Source organism: Bos taurus, chromosome 16 (assembly GCF_002263795.3).
Source record: "Bos taurus isolate L1 Dominette 01449 registration number 42190680 breed Hereford chromosome 16, ARS-UCD2.0, whole genome shotgun sequence".
Lineage (NCBI taxonomy): Eukaryota > Metazoa > Chordata > Mammalia > Artiodactyla > Bovidae > Bos > Bos taurus.
Window position 1 is genome coordinate 64,251,786 of NC_037343.1, and position 18,392 is coordinate 64,270,177.

At 44.4% G+C, this 18,392-nt stretch overlaps 1 protein-coding gene across 4 annotated transcripts in view; it reads left to right on the forward strand.

The window, feature by feature from the left end:
- LAMC2 (laminin subunit gamma 2) overlaps positions 1-18,392 on the forward strand; it is a 77,285-nt gene that overhangs the window by 37,722 nt on the left and 21,171 nt on the right. For 3 of the 4 annotated variants that reach the window (XM_059875822.1, XM_010813534.4, XM_002694208.5), the window contains 8 exons: positions 802-937; positions 3,912-4,010; positions 7,502-7,638; positions 8,431-8,553; positions 10,404-10,593; positions 13,835-13,947; positions 16,602-16,820; positions 17,459-17,641. In XM_059875822.1, coding sequence (XP_059731805.1) covers positions 802-937; positions 3,912-4,010; positions 7,502-7,638; positions 8,431-8,553; positions 10,404-10,593; positions 13,835-13,947; positions 16,602-16,820; positions 17,459-17,641 — 1,200 coding nt within the window. The remainder of the gene's footprint in view (positions 1-801; positions 938-3,911; positions 4,011-7,501; positions 7,639-8,430; positions 8,554-10,403; positions 10,594-13,834; positions 13,948-16,601; positions 16,821-17,458; positions 17,642-18,392) is intronic. The other variant, XM_024976879.2, reaches the window with a different exon arrangement.

Consider the following 18,392-nt stretch of genomic DNA (forward strand, 5'->3'; position numbering starts at 1 on the left):
TTCACTCCTCACAAGAGGTGATGCTCCAAAGGTGAGAATTTCTACTGCTCCAGGTAGGTAGAGATATTTTTGGTTAAGAGGCTTTTTTCTACTCTTGCAATCATACCATGTGAGCACTGACCCTTGACAGATGTTGTTTGCCTGCCAGAGATAAGGGAGAAGGTGGCTCACTTTTGCATCCTGTCTTTGTGGAGGCTCATGTGCTCTTTCACAAATGTTCCTTCTTAAGATCTCAAGGATTTGACAAATGACTTAATGTTGAAACCAGAGCAGATATATAAATAATAATGCTTTCCGGAGTCATTTCTATTTCTTTCCCCAAAGAAGCCATCCTTGGCTGTCAGAATTTTCCCTAGTGGTGGATGCGTATCCCAATGATGTGAAAGAATCGCCCAAGGAGCAGGTCATGGTGATTCAGTTCAGTTCAGTTGTTCAGTCGTGTCCAACTCTTTGTGACCCCATGGACTGCAGTGTGCCAGACCTCCCTGTCCATCACCAACTCCCGGAGTCCACCCAAACTCATGTCCATCGAGTCGGTGATGCCATCCAACCATCTCATCCTCTGCTGTCCCTTTCTCCCCCTGCCCTCAATCTTTCCCAGCATCAGGGTCTTTTCAAATGAGTCAGCTCTTCGCATCGGGTGGCCGAAGTATTGGAGTTTCAGCTTCAGCATCAGTGCTTCCAATGAACACTCATTACTTAGTATTTATTGAGCTCCCATACGGTGACGGTTGCCCTCTAATGTCATATGAATGAAATAGTTCCTTTTCTTCTTTCCTTTCCCCTCCTTTGTGGTTATAGGTTCTCTTAGCCCTCGATGTGACAACACTGGGCGGTGCAGCTGTAAGCCAGGTGTGACAGGGGACAGGTGTGACCGCTGTTTGCCAGGCTTCCACACCCTCACCGATGCTGGGTGCACCCAAGACCGGAAGCTCCTGTAAGTGCCTGTGCCACCACCGCTGGTTCCACTGTGACTAGTGGCGATCGTGTCAACGTTAGGGACCACTTACAACTACTGAGTAATTGTTACTAAGTAACTGAGTTATGGAAACACTATTTTAAGAAAAATGTTTATTTTTTGGCTGCACCGAGTCTCAGTTGTGGCATATGAGATCTTACTTCCTTGACCAGGGATCAAACCCAGACCTCCTGCATTGGGAGCTTAGAGTCTTAGCCACTGGGCCACCAGGGAAGTCTTTTGGGGACTATGTGTGCATTATCTCATTTAACCCTCACAATAACCCTAAAAACTTTGGATTAGTGTTATACTTGTGTTAAAGATAAGAAACTTAAACCCTGAGAGGATAAATAAGGTGCCCGGTGTTGCGGGTGGACTTCATACTCAGGCTCAGAATGTTGTCTGTGGAGGCCATGCTCATCACCCTGACAACTACCCCTCCTATAGACAAACTAGGGCGGAAGTTAAGAGTTTATGTTTTAACCTGGAACTTGTTTCAGATAAGTGAATTTAGAGTAGAAGAACTTCCTGCATAATTCAAATCTCCTTTAGCTTGAAGCATTCTCTAGTCCTCCTCAACTTACTTTTCTGGAAAAAGGTGAAGCGTACCTTATAAGTCACATGGCCAGCCCACAGCGGTGCAGAGCCAACAAGGTGCTGGGCTGGCTTTGGGGAGGAGCAGCTTGGCAGTGAAGCCATGGGCTAGAAGACTGCCCACAGAGAAACCGCTTCCTCATCACCCATGATTCCAGCCCCTTGTCCATGCGAGACCCACCTGCCAGCCTTGCCTGTGCCATCCTTCTTACCACCATCCCCGGTTCTCTTCCCCTCCCAGCCTTCCCTGACCCCTTCTAGGCCCTGTCTCCCTTGGTAATCCTTGTAAACTATGAAGTAGATGACATCATGGCTCTGCTCCAAACCTCCATTAGCTCCTTTCCCACCTAGAATGAGATCGAAGCTTCCGATCTAGGCAGCTAGGGCCTCCAAGACCCTCCTGCCCTCTCCATTTGCCACCTGAGGCTTCTGCTCCATTTCTCACCCCCTCCCAGGCTTCCTTTCCTTCTTCAAAGGAGCCAAGTGATGTGACCTTGGCCTTGGCCTGGAGTCCTCTTCCCTCCCACAGAGCCACACAGAGCTTCATAGGTTCCATCCCCACCTTGTCCGTCCCCTCTCAGGGGCCTTCCGGACCAGTCCCCACCGCTCCGCGCTGACTCTGTTGTTTTACAGTCTCTTACTTTATGTATGTATCTGTCTGTCTCTCCCCCTAGAATGGAAGTCTGGTCTTGGCTTGGTCGTGTTCACTGCTGCGGGGAGAGGCCCGTGAGCATGTTCCAGCTCGGCTACAGCTGCAGTTGCACTTTCTTGCCATTGCTGTTCATGTATCTGCCCTGCCTTGCGACTCCTAGAGAGCAGGACTGTTTCGTATTTTTTACTATCCCCAGTGCTTAGCAACCAGTAGATGCTAAATATGTGTTTCTCAGAGGGGCCGGGATAGGGAAGAGACCATGGCAACTGAAAGGTGGAGATTGGAAAAGAAATCTTCAGGAAGCCCAATAGGACTTGGCACTGATTAGATGAGAAATGTGAAGGAGGAGGAGTCAGAGGCAGGTTTGGGCAGGCTCTGATGGGGTCATGGGGCAGTCAGGAGGAGCAGGTCAGTAGGGAAGAGAACAAACTTGGTGTTAGATGCATGAGATAAATACATATGCTTATGGGGCAAGCTCGGTCATAGAGACCAGGACTTTGGTTAGTCAGAGACCAGTCATCAGTTAAAGTGCTAGTCTGCACAAGACAAGGAGATTGTGCCAAAATTAAATAATGAAAATACTGATTTTTTTAATCAAGGAAAGTCTTGCAACCAGAAAAAAATATCAGTGAAACTGATAGCAATTTCACTCCTAGATATACATTCGAGAGATATGAAAACATATGTATCTGCACAAAAACTCATATGCAAATTTTCACATTAATGTACACAAATTATCTACTATGAATAATTAGCATTATTCATAATAGTTAAAAAGTAGAAACCTAAATGTGCATTCTGATGAGTGGATGAACAAAATGTAGTATATTCACGTGATGGGATTTTATTCAGCCATGCAAAGAATGAACTACTGATACATGATACAGCATGGATGGATCCTGAAGACATACTAAGTGAAAGAATCAAAACACAGAAGGCCACATGTTGTACAATTCCATTTATAGGAAGCATTCAGAACAGGCAAATCTCCAGAGCCAAAAAGTTGGTTGGTGGTTGCTGAGGATTTGGGGGAAGGCAATGAGGGTGATCCCTAAAGGACAACAGGCTTTCTCTGTAGAGTGATAAAAATGTTCCAAAGTTGGTTGTGGTGCTGTTTGCATAACTCTGAGGATCAATTAAAACCCAATGAGTCGTATACTTTAAATAATGAATTGCAGGGTATGAATTATTTGTGAAATAGAAGTGCTACCAGAAGGAAGAACTAAATGAACAAGAAGCAAATAGGTGGAATCAACCGTGATGAAAGCAGACACCCCTGGATTAAACAATAGAGAAACAAATGATAAAAAAATTTTAAGTCAACTGACGCAAACAGTCAACCAAACTAAACCGTTTCATGATGAGTTTGGTTTGCATTCTGAGGCGAACCCCTCCTCTCTCTAGGAGTGGATGAGTTTGGTTTACATTCTGAGGCGAACCCCTCCTCTCTCTAGCAGTGGGTAGTAAACAGTTCTTGGACTGGCTGCCAGCCACGGACCACACTTTGAGTAGCGCTAGTAGCATGGACAGATGAATTCTTAAAGGGTCTGAGAGAGATTAGCATGGACAAGAATAGCTAAGAGAGGCCTCACTGAAGATGAAAGATTGACTCAAGTTGGTGACATTTGTTTATGAGTGCCTGATCTTCATGTGTGTAGTTCAGAGCATTTGGAAACGAAGCTCTAATTTTCTTTTTCTTCTTTCCAGAGACTCCAAGTGTGACTGTGATCCAGCCGGCATCGTGGGGCCCTGTGACACGGGCCGCTGTGTCTGCAAGCCAGCTGTCACGGGAGAGCGCTGTGATAGGTCTGTGTGAACTGTGGCCCTCTGGACACAGCAGGAGGTCCCCTGACAACCAGCATGAGTGCGGTTCATGGAAAAGGGACACTTAACCAATGTTGATGACCTTCTTCCTGCTCCCTGGCCTTAAAAACTAGACCTTATTATTATTAGTTTTTTTTATTTATCTTTTTGGCCACACTGCACGGCATGTGTGATTTTAGTTCCTTCACCAGGGATGGAACTCGAGCCTCCTGTGTTGGAAGTACAGAGTCTTAACCACTGGGAACTCCTGCAAAAACTAGGCTTTAAAAAAAAAATACAAGCAAAGGATTTCCCTGGTAGTCCAGTGGCTAAGACTCCATGCTCCCAATTCAAAGGGCCCAGGTTCGGTCCCTGGTCAGGAAACTAGATCCTACATGTCACATAGCTAAAAGTTTACATTGCCAAAATGAAGATGAATATCCCACATGCCACAGCTAAGACTCGGTGCAGTCAACTAAATAAATAAATAATTTTTTAAAAATACAAGCAAGGCCCCAAATCTCACTAGACTCCACGCTTTTGCTCTGGGTGCCTTCTCTGTGTATGCTGTGACAGGGCCCTGGGGAGTCCCTGGCCAGCTGGCTCTCAGTCCCAGGTGCTCTGTACAAGGTATGCAGGGATGAAGCCTCATGACTCAACTCAGTCCCAGGGAAGGCCTGGCCTAAGTAAACATGTTGGGAAAATCTTAGTCAGTGGAAATACTGCAGCATATGGCCATAAATAACCATTGTGTGCAGACGAGGACCTGCCCAGCGATGGGATGGTGATTATGTGCACACACACAAACTAGGGGAGGATGTCAGAGCCACGTTGGGGCAGGTGGTACAGTGAGGCCGATCCGCCCCCAGTTGCTGCTGCAGGAAATTCCTTAAATACAAACTGAGCCTGGACTTAAAACTCTTCGCTCCCCTGAGACTATTGTAAGCGGAGGGCTGTGAGGTGGGCCCCAGAGGTAAAACCTTCCCCCATATTTCCTTCAAAGAAAGAAAGCAGTTCTTTGGCATGCAGCCAATCACTTATACCTGGGCAGAGGCAATGCCAGGTACATTCCTGGCTTGTGTTTTCAGCCAGTTCTTTGCTACTGGAGTGGGGGTGGTGAAACATAGCTTAAGTGATACAAGAGGAGTCCTTTTCTGAAAACCTTCTAAATTTCAAAATAGAACAGAGAAATAGAAAATCTAATAAAACAAATGTTGTCAGCCGCACTAATTATATGAAATTCAGTTCAGTTCAGCCACTCAGCAGTGTGCTACTCTTTGCGACCCCATGGACTGCAGCGTGCCCGGCCTCCCTGTCCATCACCAACTCCTGGAGTTTACTCAAACTCATGTCCATTGAGTCGGTGATGCCATCCAACCACCTTATCCTCTGCTGTCCCCTTCTCCTCCTGCTTTCAATCTTTCCCAACATCAGGGTCTTTTCCAATGAGTCAGTTCTTCACATCCAGTTCCAGTTCAGTCGCTCGGTTGTGCCCAACTCTTTGTGACCCCATGAACTGCAGCATGCCAGGCCTCCCTGTCCATCATCAACTCCCAGAATCTACCCAAACCCATGTCCATTGAGTCAGTGATGCCATCCAACCATCTCATCCTCTGTCATCCCCTTTTCCTCCTGCCCTCAATCTTTCCCAGCTTTAGGGTCTTTTCAAATGAGTCAGCTCTTTGCATCAGGTGGCCAAAGTATTGGACTTTCAGCTTCAACATCAGTCCTTCCAATGAACACCCAGGACTTATCTCCTTTAGGATGAACTGGTTGGATCTCCTTGAGTCCAAGGGACTCTCAAGAGTCTTCTCCAACACCATAGTTCAAAAGCATCAATTCTTCTGTGTTCAGCTTTCTTTATAGTCCAACTCTCACATCCATACATGACTGACTACTGGAAAAACCATAGCCTTGACTAGACGGACCTTTGTTGACAAGGTAATGTCTCTGCTTTTCAATATGCTGTCTAGGTTGGTCATAACTTTCCTTCCAAGGAACAAGCATCTTTTAATTTCATGGCTGCAATCACCATCTGCAGTGATTGAAGCCCCCAAAAATAAAGTCAGCCACTGTTTCCACTATTTCCCCATCCATTTCCCATGAAGTGATGGGACCAGATGCCATGATCTTAGTTTTCTGAATGTTGAGCTTTAAGTCAACTTTTTCACTCTCCTCTTTAGAGGCTCTTTAGTTCTTTGCTTTCTGCCATAAGGGTGGTGTCATCTGCATATCTGAGGTTATTGATATTTCTCCCTGCAATCTTGATTCCAGCTTGTGCTTCTTCCAGCCCAGCATTTCTCATGATGTACTCTGCATGTAAGTTAAATAAGCAGGGTGACAATATACAGCCTTGACGTACTCCTTTTCCTATTTGGAATCAGTCTGTTGTTCCATGTCCAGTTCTAACTGTTGCTTCCTGACCTGCATACAGATTTCTCAAGAGGCAGGTCAGGTGGTCTGGTATTCCCATCTCTTTAAGAATTTTCCAGAGTTTGTTGTGATCCACACAGTCAAAGGCTTTGGCATAGTCAATAAAGCAGAAGTAGATGTTTTTCTGCAACTCTCTTGCTTTTTTTATGAAATTGGCCTTTGCTAAAAATGTACCAGCCCCACAATATCCTCCCTCCTTCCTAGAAGTGACCTCCATTCTTCATAATTTATCTCCCAAGTATATCCTTAAGCACACCCCTCCCTTCCCTTTCTGCCTTCATCATTCTTTCTTCACCCTTTCTCTGACTCACTTCTTCCTTCACTTATCCCTCCCCCCTTCCTTCTTTCCTTGTTTTTTAATCTCTTTTAATCTGCAGTTTTCCTCCACAGAAACTATAATGAGTATTTAAACCCTTGATCTATAGAGGAAAAAAAAGATATTTATTTACTGCTGTTTTATGTAGCATCTACAGTTCACAGCTAGCCTGCCTTTCTGATTTTGCACAATGGAAGTGAAGTGAAAATGAAAGTTGCTCAGTCATGTCCAACTCTTTGTGACCCCATGGACTATACAGTGCATGGAATTCTCCAGGCCAGAATACTAGTTTGGGTAGCCTTTCTCTTCTCCAGGGGATTTTCCCAATCCAGGGGCATTTGCCTGTCTTTTGATGGCCCCCACTTCCCACCCTATTATCCCCTTTAAACACTTGCTCTAGGACTGGGCCAACTCTACACAGCCCTACCTGACCCCTCCCCATCTTGCCCACTGAATTCCTTACCAAGGATGGGAAAAATCACCGTTTCCAGACCATCACGCCCAATTTGTTGCTGCTCTACTAGAGCAAGAGAAAGTGAATATTCTTCTTGCTTTCTTAATGGGGGCCTGTGATTGTCCATCTGGAGGTTTGGGAGTGAGAGTGGTATGTGCAACTGAGTATTTCTCACCTTTGGGAATTAATGGGCTGGGTGGGAGAGAAAGTAGAAATGATCAGTCACCGTATTCTCTGTGGGGATGAGAAATAGCCTATAATATTGTCCCAATTTCCAAAATGCCCCTGCAGGTGCCGACCAGGTTACTATCACCTGGATGGGAGAAACCCTGAGGGCTGCACCCAGTGTTTTTGCTATGGGCATTCAGCCAGCTGCCAAAGCTCCGGAGACTACAGTGTCCATAAAATCACATCTACCTTCCATCAAGGTAAAGCATTCTGTTTTCTAGGTGTTTTGCTTTTATTTACTGCTGTACAGGGCTTTGTGCTTGTAGACTTCTGTCCGCAGGATGGGGTCCTTGAGTCACCTTTAACAGGATGACTCTCTTCTAGCTTTAAATGTACGTTATTTTGTCAGGCAATAAGAAAGAGCCTCGTGTCTTGGAAAAGTTATACTCAGACCAGCTTATGAATGACTTATAAAAATAACTAAAAAGAGAACAGATTTTCAACTCCCTGCATTTCCTATTAATGTACTTTAAAACCACAAAAGAATCATTGGATTGAGGGGCTTAACACAAGTCTTGGAATGGAATTCACATTCACTAATATTATTTCTTTCATGTATGCCAAACGAGTTAATTTATGTGAAATTAGTTACCAAGCTACAAAGCACTCTAAAAATATGGGAGATTAATATGATCTCAACTCTGAGTTTCTCTCTGGACATACTGGACCCTCTAACCTCACTAAGGCCAGACCGTGTTTATGTAAATGAAATAAAAATGCAAATTACAGGCAGATGAAAACATGTTCTCTTATTCCAAGAGTCAGATTCAAAGACAAGAAGTTAAAGCAGGTGTAAACAGGAGTAGGTGAAGGTGAAAGCCAAGTAGAGAGGTGCATAGGGAATTCTGAGGATGGTGCATGAATGTGGAAATATAAAGAAAACCCACTTGTTACTCACTCATTGCTAGTGAGTAGCAATCAAGTCTTGCCTTGTTTAACTCAACAGATGATAAGGTTTGTTCTAATGAAGAGTGGTTTTACTTATGTTCCAGATGTTGATGGCTGGAAGGCTGTCCAGAGAAATGGATTTCCTGCAAAGCTCCAGTGGTCACAGCGCCATCAAGATGTGTTTAGCTCCGCACGACGATCAGACCCTGTCTATTTTGTGGCTCCTGGTACGTGTGGTGTTTTTCCTGTAGATGTCAATTTAGAAGACTAGGAAGTCAGGATAGAAGAATGGGGTTAGAAAACATGAAAATCTTATCACTTAGTGTCCAGGGCAGTAGCATCTCCAGAAGACAATTGGGGCTTCTGTCCTATTGACAAAGTCATGGCCCAGTAGGGTAGAACTGGGTGTCCAGGTGGTCAGATCCCAGTGCAGGTTCCTGCTTCAGTCAAATGGCAAATTTCTAAGTTTCCCACCAAGACAAGAAATAAGGATTCGGGTCAAATCTGTGGGTCTATCAGGAAGCAGATGGAAAGGTGAAGACAAAGCATTTCTCAAAGCTTTAAACCAATTGTAAATTTTAAAAATATAAAAATCAGAAAAGTTGGATGGGAAAGCTCTGGTTAAAACTTTTTTTAGATTTCTTTTTTTTTTCATGTGGCTCATTTTAAAGTCTTTATTGAATTTAGTACAATATTCCTTCTGTGTTATGTTTTAGCTTTCAATGGCACCCCACTCCAGTACTCTTGCCTGGAAAATCCCATGGGCAGAGGAGCCTGGTAGGCTGCAGTCCATGGGGTCGCTAAGAGTCGGACACGGCTGAGCGACTTCACTTTCACTTTTCACTTTCATGCCTTGGAGAAGGAAATGGCATTCCACTCCAGTGTTCTTGCCTGGAGAATCCCAGGGACGGTGGAGCCTGGTGGGCTGCCTGCCGTCTATGGGGTCACACAGAGTCGGACACGACTAAAGTGACTTAGCAGCAGCAGACCATGAGATTATGTGGGATCTTAGTTCCTTGATCAGGGATTGAACCCACACCCCGTGTATTGGAAGGCAAAGTCTTAGCCACTGGACCACCAAGGAAGTCCTTCTGGCTAGAATTTCTAGTTCATATTCTTAGCTGATATGTGATTCCTGGGCAAGGTGGCCTCTTAACTTTTCCAAACTTTAATTCCCTCAGCTATTAAGTGGGAAGAATAATGACTAACTCCAAGAATTATTGCCACCAAATGTGATGATGTTTGTGCAAGTATTCTATAAACTAGAAAGCACTATGTACCAGATGGTACTATTGCTGATAGACCTGGGAATCTCTACATATTGGTCTGTCATAAGGGCCAACAAAGGTCCATCTAGTCAAAGCTATGGTTTTTCCAGTAGTCATGTATGGATGTGAGAGTTGAACTCTAAAGAAAGCTGAGTGCCGAAGAACTGATGCTTTAGAACTGTGGTGTTGGAGAGGACTCTTGAGAGTCCCTTGGACTGCAAGGAGATCCAACCAGTCCACCCTAAAGGAAATCAGTCTTGAATATTCATTGGAAGGACTCATGCTGAAGCTGAAACTCCAATACTTTGGCCACCTGATGGGAAGAGCTGACTCATTTGAAAAGACCCTGATGCTAGAGAAGACTTAAGGTGGGAGGAGAAGGGGATGACAGAGGATGAGATGGTTGGATGGCATCATTGACTCAATGGACATGAGTTTGAGCAAGCTCCAGGAGTTGGTGATGGACAGGGAAGCCTGATGTGCTGCAGTCCATGTGGTTGCAAAGAGTCAGACATGACTGAGCGACTGAACTGAAGTGATAAGGGCCATGCTGTGAATCATGTAATAGATGGAATTGTCTTATAATGAGGCCCTTTTAGCATTTCATTAACTAACCCTTCTTCATAGTCAATAGCAGTATGGCCATGTCCAGTGCCATGAACTGGCTCTTCTCAAAGAGTAGTTTGTGGGGAGTGATGGGTGAATAATACAGAACTCCAAGAGAAATTGCCAACATCCATGCAAACCTGCTCACTCCTTTTCTTCTCTAGTCCCCCAGCTGATCCTAGTCTTTTTGATCTGTTTCACAGCCAAATTTCTTGGGAATCAACAGGTGAGCTATGGGCAGAGCCTGTCTTTTGACTACCGTGTGGACAGGGGAGGCAGACACCCATCTGCCCATGACGTGATTCTGGAAGGTGCTGGTCTACAGATCACAGCTCCCTTGATGCCGCGTGACAAGACACTGCCTTGTGGGATCACCAAGACTTACACATTCAGGTAAAGAGAGAGACTGCAAGTAAGTCAAATAGAGCAAACGGTGTTTGAAGTCTGATTCCTTTGTTTATTCATTCAGTGATCATTCATTTATTCAACAAGCGTTTCTGAGCACCTTTATGGACCAAATATGGTGTTATGTGCTGAGACAGGTCATGACTGCTGCCCACCAGTCCCTGACAGGCTAATGGGGGAGAAAAATAAACTGATCATTGCAGCGCAGCTTGTAAGAGACAAAGTGGACACCAGTGTTCTGAATACATGCAGGAGGCATCAGTAACTTGCATTGGAGTGATGATCTAGGAAAGCTTACTGAGAAGATGTGACAATGAAGAGTAGCTTTCTAAGGAAAGAAAAGGAGTGAAGGTTACCATGGCAGAAAAAGTATGTTTGAGGAAGTTTTGTACATTTAGGAAATTCTAAGTGATTAGGCATGAGTGGAACATGGAACAGGGGAGAGGAATACAGTGAGAAGTGAGGTCAGAGAAGAGGCGGAGGTGAGGTCATGGATGGTCCTGTGTGTGTCTAAGGAAGTTACATGTTATCCTGTGAAATGGGAGATTTTTTGAAGTATGATTGACCTACAACACTATGTTAGTTCCAGGTCCATAACATAGTGATTCAATGTTTCTATACATTACAAAGTGATCACGACAATTCTAGTTACCACCTGGCCCTATACAGTGCTAGTAGATTCTTGACTGTGTTTCCCAGGCTGTACATTTCATCCTTGTGGTTCATTTATTTTATAACTGGAAGTTTTTACCTTTTAATCTCTCTCACCGTTCACTCACCCCCCACACCCTCCCTTCTTATGACTCTGTTTTTGTTTCATTATGTTTGTTTTTTAGATTTTACATGTAAATGAAATCATATTACATTTGTCTTTCTCTGTCTGAATTCTTTCACTTAGCATAACACCCTCTAGGTCCATCCATGTGGCTGCAAATGGCAAGAATTCATTCTTTTTATGGCTGAGTAATATTCCATCACACACACACACACACTCCACATCTTCTGTATCTTCTATTGATGGACATTTTCCATATCTTGGCTATTGTGAATAATGTTGTAGTGAACATATAGGTGTATTTCTCTTTGAATTGGTATTCTTGTTTCTTTCAGAAGAATACCCAGAAGTGGACTTGCTGGATCATATAGTAGTTCTATTTTTAATCTTTTTGAGGAACCTCCACACTGGTTTCCATAGCACCTGAACCAATTTACACTCCCACCAACAGTGCACAAACATTCCCTTTTCTCCACATCCTTGCCAACACTTGTTATTTGTTGTCTTTTTGATAATAGCCATTCTGACAGGTGTGGGATGATATCTCATCGTGGTTTTGGTTTGCATTTCTTTGATGATTAGTGATGTTGAGCATCTTTTCATGTGCCTGTTGCCCATCTGTATTCCTTCTTTGGAAAACTGTTTATTTAGGTCCTCTGCCCATATTTTAATTGGGCTGTTTATTTTTTTGATGTTGAGTAGTTGTGTAACTTATTTGTATATTTTGGATAATAATCCCTTATCAAGTACATCACTTGCAAATATTTCTCTCTAGTACGGGAATTTTGAATGGTGGGTACAGAGAGTTCAGGGGAGGGGATGTGCCTATCACATGCTTAATAGTGTATCAGAGGCTAAGAATTCAAGATGAAGAAACATGGTCTTTGTCTTCTAAGAGCTCTTGTCTTGTAGAGCATGTTATTATTTGTGCCAACATAATACAGTATAAAGTCACTTCAGTGGTGGTGCATGCTCATGGGGACTTGGGAGGAAAGGAAGGAGTGGCTTAGTTCTGTCTGAAGAAGTCAGGAAAAGCTTCACTAGGAGAACTGTGTGGACTGAGAACAGAAATAAGCACCAGGCTTTGCCAGGGACAAATCAGGACAACCTGCATGTGTGAGTATATGTGGGAATGCACAGGTATAGTATAGGGCATTGGTGAGCAGTAGTTACGGCTGGAACACAGCTAGTACAGGGCAGAGGGGCAGATAAAGTTAAAAGGGCTGGGAAGAGACCCAGCATGGTGGTTCTTGGACGTCATGTCCAGGTGCTGAGATCTGGCCCATGCCTGCAAGATGATGGAAATCTATTGAGAGATTAGAAGTAGAGGAGCGACGTGATCAGATGTGGAGGCTGGGTGCAAATCCTGTGTGGAGGACAGTTTGGGTAGAGTCTTTAACTGAACCATCGGATCACATTCACAGTGGTTCAGATGAAGGTTGTTGGGGGCCTACCCCAGGGTAGAACTAAAGGCAATAATGTATAGAAGACCCACAACACACACTGTGTTCTTCAGTAACCAACTGCCGCTTATTCTGATGCACACACTTAGCTCTCCATGCTGGAACACCCATTCCCACAGTCTCAGCTTGGTGAACTACTCTTTGAGATTCAGCTTACAGGTTTTCCCTTTGTATTTGCCTTCTCAGAACCCCAGGTAAAGTTACAGTCCATCGTGAATTTCTGTGGCATGCTGTTCACGCATCTGTTATAGCACTCTCTGCATTGTATCATAATTACACGTTTACCCACCACCTTGGGTAGACATTGATCACCTCACTCTACTTGTCTTTGTATTCTCTGTCCTAACACAGCTTCTAGCTCAAAACAAGTGCACAGTAAATACTTATTTCATGAATCAGTGGATGAGGCAAAAGGGTTAGGGTTGTTCCTGGAAGAGCTATTCCAGTAAAAACCAAAAAACATTAAAATAAAAAAATGGTACAGGGGCTGGTGATGTGATACACCGAGGCAACACGATGCCAAAACTAAGAAGTATTAGATGTGGACAGTGTGAAAGGTGGACACTGGCTTGTGAGAAGAGGAGGTGAAACATGCTCAGATAACAAATCATTTAAACAACAAAACCAAACATGAATGACAGCTCTTAAAAATCAGAGCTTCTGGACTCAGAGATGTTCCTGCTATTAGGTTTCGTGTGACTAAGAATAGAAAGTGGTCTCTGAGGACTTGGACCCACACTGGATGCCGTAACCCCTGGAGTTCAGCTTCCTACACTCCATCACATCCTGTGGGGCTTGCATTGCCCACGGAGTGGGAAAGCTCCAGGCTTGTGCCTACAGGGATATGGCTCCCTGTCCTTTATCCCCCTCTAAGCAGGGCTGTGAAGGGGCGTAGTTGTTCCTGCACTCTCGGGCATAATTGAATCAGGTATACACATTATAAGATTTGATAAGAGTTGGATTTTTCACCTTTTGGTTTTAAATCATGCAGATTAAATGAACATCCAAGCAGTAATTGGAGACCCAAGCTGAGTTACTTTGAGTATCGGAGGTTACTGCGGAACCTCACAGCCCTGAGGATCCGAGCTACCTACGGAGAATACAGTAAGTGACTAAAAGAAAGGAATTCCTCCCTTGTTAGGCTTTCGTTTAACTTACTTCAGCTCTCTAACTTGGTGACAGTCTCCAAACAAGTAGACAAACTATGAATGGTTTTGATGTAGAATCTCTGATTGGGTCTACATTTTTACATTCTACAAGACGTTGTTAACACATTACTGACCAGAGATGTATTAATACATCTTTTGTTACCCAAACGTTATTGACCAGAGTATTTCAATGTAACAAATCACCAACCACAACCATTAGTTTCTGCAAAAATCCCCCGGTCAATAAAGAGTTAAGAAGGAGTAGTTCATGGAAAGAGGTCACATCAATGAAGAATAAATGATGCTGCCTTGCTAAAGAGTCTCTGAATTTAGATTGAAGCCGATTACTTGAAGAAGGTAACCTATAGCAAAAGGGCACATTCCCTTAGCTCAGAAGTGGCATCTACAACACTGTTCTCTTTATTTCTTGAGTAGTTTCCCTTTGGGATTATACTCGGTACTACCATGTTTGGACATCACCGTGTATTTTGTAAATTCCCATTATTGAACTTTCTACATACTACGTACTACGTTGCGTTCTCCTTATCGCGGTTGGAATTATTTAAATGAGACTGCTTAAGCTTTTTTAGCATCCATGTAAAAAGGATGCATGGCTAACATGCACCATTTCCATGTGACTGATACAGTGAATAAAGCAGGAAGTGGAAAAGATGTTTACGCACAATTTATTGAATCTTTACTATGTGCCAAGCGCACTAGGATACATGCCTTGTCTTATTTAATTTCATGACAACATGGGAGGTGGATACCTCTGTCATTTCTCTTCTGTAGCTGAGGAAACACAGTCAGAGGTATTGTGTGACTTGTCCAATTCACAGAGCTAGTGAGGATCAAGCCAGAATTCAAATCCTGATTTTTCTGACACCAGAACCAGTGCACTCAGCGATGATGAAGTGCTACATCATTATGCACGCCAGAGTGAGTGAATGTCATCTGGGCTATCACTGAAAAAATTAATCAGTAGTCACTCTATACTCGAATAAAAGATAAAAAGTTAAAAAAAAAAGTCAATCTAAGAAAGAAATGGAAAGTCTTATTCAAGCCAATATAAGAAGTAGAGCCTGGAGGCTGTCTCTCGGAAAGTTCTGAGAACTGTTCCAAAGTGGTAAAGGGGAAGCCAGTATGTATGTGACCTTGGAAGGAGTGTGTGCAGTTAAGCACATGTCTTGGTAGAAGGGTACTGCTATTCCCAGGGGACAGATATCTTAATTAATGGTTTTAGTGCTTCTCTAAGTATGAGAAGATCCAATAAACTGGATCAATAGAATTTTTCCTGAAAATATCTGACTGTCTAAGGGCCGGTTTTGTCAGGTTTATGAGAGCACAAGGTACTTCATTCTGATCTTTGTCTTGAATTCCTTTCAGGATGTGCTGTAGGTCAGCGACCACAGTGGCTAAAGACCTGATTCTTGTAGAACAGGATAGTGGGCAGTGTTCTTTATTTTACAGTCCTTTCCCTTCTGTCTTAATTTCAGTCATGGTTTGGGAGGTATTTTGTGACCACTTTGTCCCACAGCGCTAGAAATGCACATTCCCAAGTCAAGTGAGGACTTTTTTGACAGGCCACAGAAAGTGCTGTTACTGGGCCAGTTTCTGTTAACAGTAACCAAAAGCCTCTGGACCACCTGTCTTACTAGTCTGTTACAGTCCTCAGAATAGTTCCCTTTTGTTGCTTCTTCCCATACTGTACATTATTACAATCACTGATCTTGTAAAACTATGTATTTGATCAAATTGTTTCTAGTCACCTAATTATCATTAATTTTATCTGAGGCTCAGGCACACATTTGGTGGGTTTCCCAGGTGGCTCAGTGGTAAAGAATCTGCCTGTCAGTGCAGGAGATGTAAGAGACATGGGTTCAGTCCCTGGGTCGGAAAGACCCCCTGAAGGAGGAAATGGCAACCCCCTCCAGTACTCTTGCCTGGAGAATCGCATGGTCAGAGGAACCTGGCAGGCTACAGTCCATGGGGTTGCAAAGAGTCGGACACAACTGAGTGACTGAGCGTGCATGCCTACATTTGCAGAGAACTTTAATCTTGTAAAATAGGCAGCATATAATATAACTAGTAACATTAATAAGGTCATAAGCAAGTATTTAAAGTAAGAACTTCCATTATGCATGACCCAGTTTCTCCAGGTTGTCTGACTAGTCAGTTCTGCACCAATCGCTGTCTTTAAGGGAAATGATATATTGGCATTGACATAAAGTTCACCAATGATGTCTGCACATACAAGGCAAGTAAGCAGGAGGTCACTGTGACCCCTTTCCAGGATTGACAAAGGAATGTTATGTCTAAGGAGTTACATGGCTGGAGCCAGAAGGAGAAAAGTTGATCTTTGTGGTTGAGCAGGTATTTCTGCCACATGGAAGCTCTGCTTAACACATAATGCAGATGCACAATGTAAGTAGAAGGGAGGAAGGAAGCCAAAGGGCAGAGAGAAAGTTTTATGTCTAAATTTTCCTCGTCTTGCCTTAAAATGTGTATTTCTTTTTATTAAGGAGTTAAGAAACAAATCCAGTGTGAGGCCTGACTTTAGATCCCTGGACCTAACCACTTGTTGTCTCCCTCCTGTCTTCTTTCTTGCAGGCACTGGGTACCTCGACAACGTGACCTTGATCTCAGCCCGCCCCGTCTCGGGAACCCCAGCACCCTGGGTTGAACAATGTGTATGTCCTGTTGGGTACAAGGGACAGTTCTGCCACGAATGTGCTTCTGGCTACAAAAGAGATTCAGCCAGACTGGGACCTTTTGGCACCTGTATTCCTTGTAACTGCCAAGGGGGAGGGGCCTGTGATCCAGACACAGGTGAGTGAAAAGACACCGGGACCAGGCGGTTCGGGGTGCAGCCAGGTGACCGGGGTCTCCTGTGGAAGAGAGAGCTGTGCAGGAAAGGCCGTGCCTGAGCTCATTTCAGAGATGGGAAAGGATTAAGGAGAGCAGGGCTGGACTCCAGGGAAGATGGACACGGCGCTTTATTACATTCCATCCTTTTCACGATGGAAATGCCACAAGATTGTGAGAAAGGTGCTAGGTTACAGGAAATGGCTGTCACGGTTCAGTGCTGGGTCGGGGAGCTGGTGTCACATTGCAAGAATTGTTTGGGGAGATCAAAGGCAGTGTCAGGACCGGAATGAGTATGCCGACAAGTGGTGTAGTCAGGCCGTGGGGAAGAGGGGAGTGGTGTTAACTTATGGATGGTGGTAAAAGGAGTGCGTGTCTGCTTAGCCTGGGAGAGGGAGGGTGAGATTCAGGGTCGTGGCCATGTTTAGAGTTGGCAGGAGGGCAGAGGGGAGGGCCAGCGCTCAGGCACTCTGGGGAAAGCTGCAGACAGGGAGGCTTTGAATTACTAACCCCTGCCTCCCACGCGTCGTCCTCTGTATTAAAGAAAGTGGATAGTTTTACCTGCTCATTTCTCTGCCCTCCGTTCTCCCTCTGCCTCCCAGGAGATTGTTACTCAGGGGATGAGAACCCTGACATTGAGTGTGAGGACTGCCCCATCGGTTTCTACAACGACCCGCATGACCCAGGCAGCTGCAAGCCCTGTCCCTGTCGCAATGGGTTCAGCTGCTCCGTGATGCCCGAGACAGAGGAGGTGGTGTGCAATAACTGTCCCCACGGCATCACTGGTGAGGCCAGCTGCCCACCCTGTTCTCCTGCCATGCATCTGTCCAATCCAAGGGATCTCCAGGGACTGCTCATGACTCAGGGTTATTCTCAATGGGCTCATTTTAAAGATAAGGAGAGATCGATGCCCAAGAGCTGAAGTGGATTGAAGAAGGGCAGGGTGTAGAGCTATGGGAGGAGACATCTAAAGCTGTTTTAAGAGGTTTGTAATTAGGAGGCGAAGTTGTCAGATGAAATATGGAATTTAACTAAGTTTTAAAAAAATGAACCCCAAGGAGGGACTTCCCTGGTGGCCCAGTTGTTAAGATTTCACATTCCAGTGGGGTGAAGATGGGGGTTGGGGATGGGATGAGGGGTTGAGGGGTGGGTGCAGGTTTGATCTCTAGTTGGGGGTCTAAGATCCCACATGCCGCATGGCCAAAAAACCCAAAGATAAATAATATTATAACAAATTCAATATAGATTTTAAAAAAGGTCCTCATCAAAAACAAACAAAAAAAATTGAACCAAGCTAAAGAAGGAAACTTAGTAACGTTATACGTGTCACACCTCTCTGCTGGTTGGTCTCAAAGAAGAGCTTGTCTTGAGCCGCAGCCTTGGTGGTTTGGTGCTCCATCTGACTTCTCCCTAGCCAGCTTGTTAACTGGCAGGAAGGCCCCTGGTGGTGCTTGTGTTCTAGAATCTGTGACCACCGTGGAGTGGAAGAGTCAGCCTCTTGCTGTGGGTTCCTGCTCCTGAGCCTGCTTTTGTGGG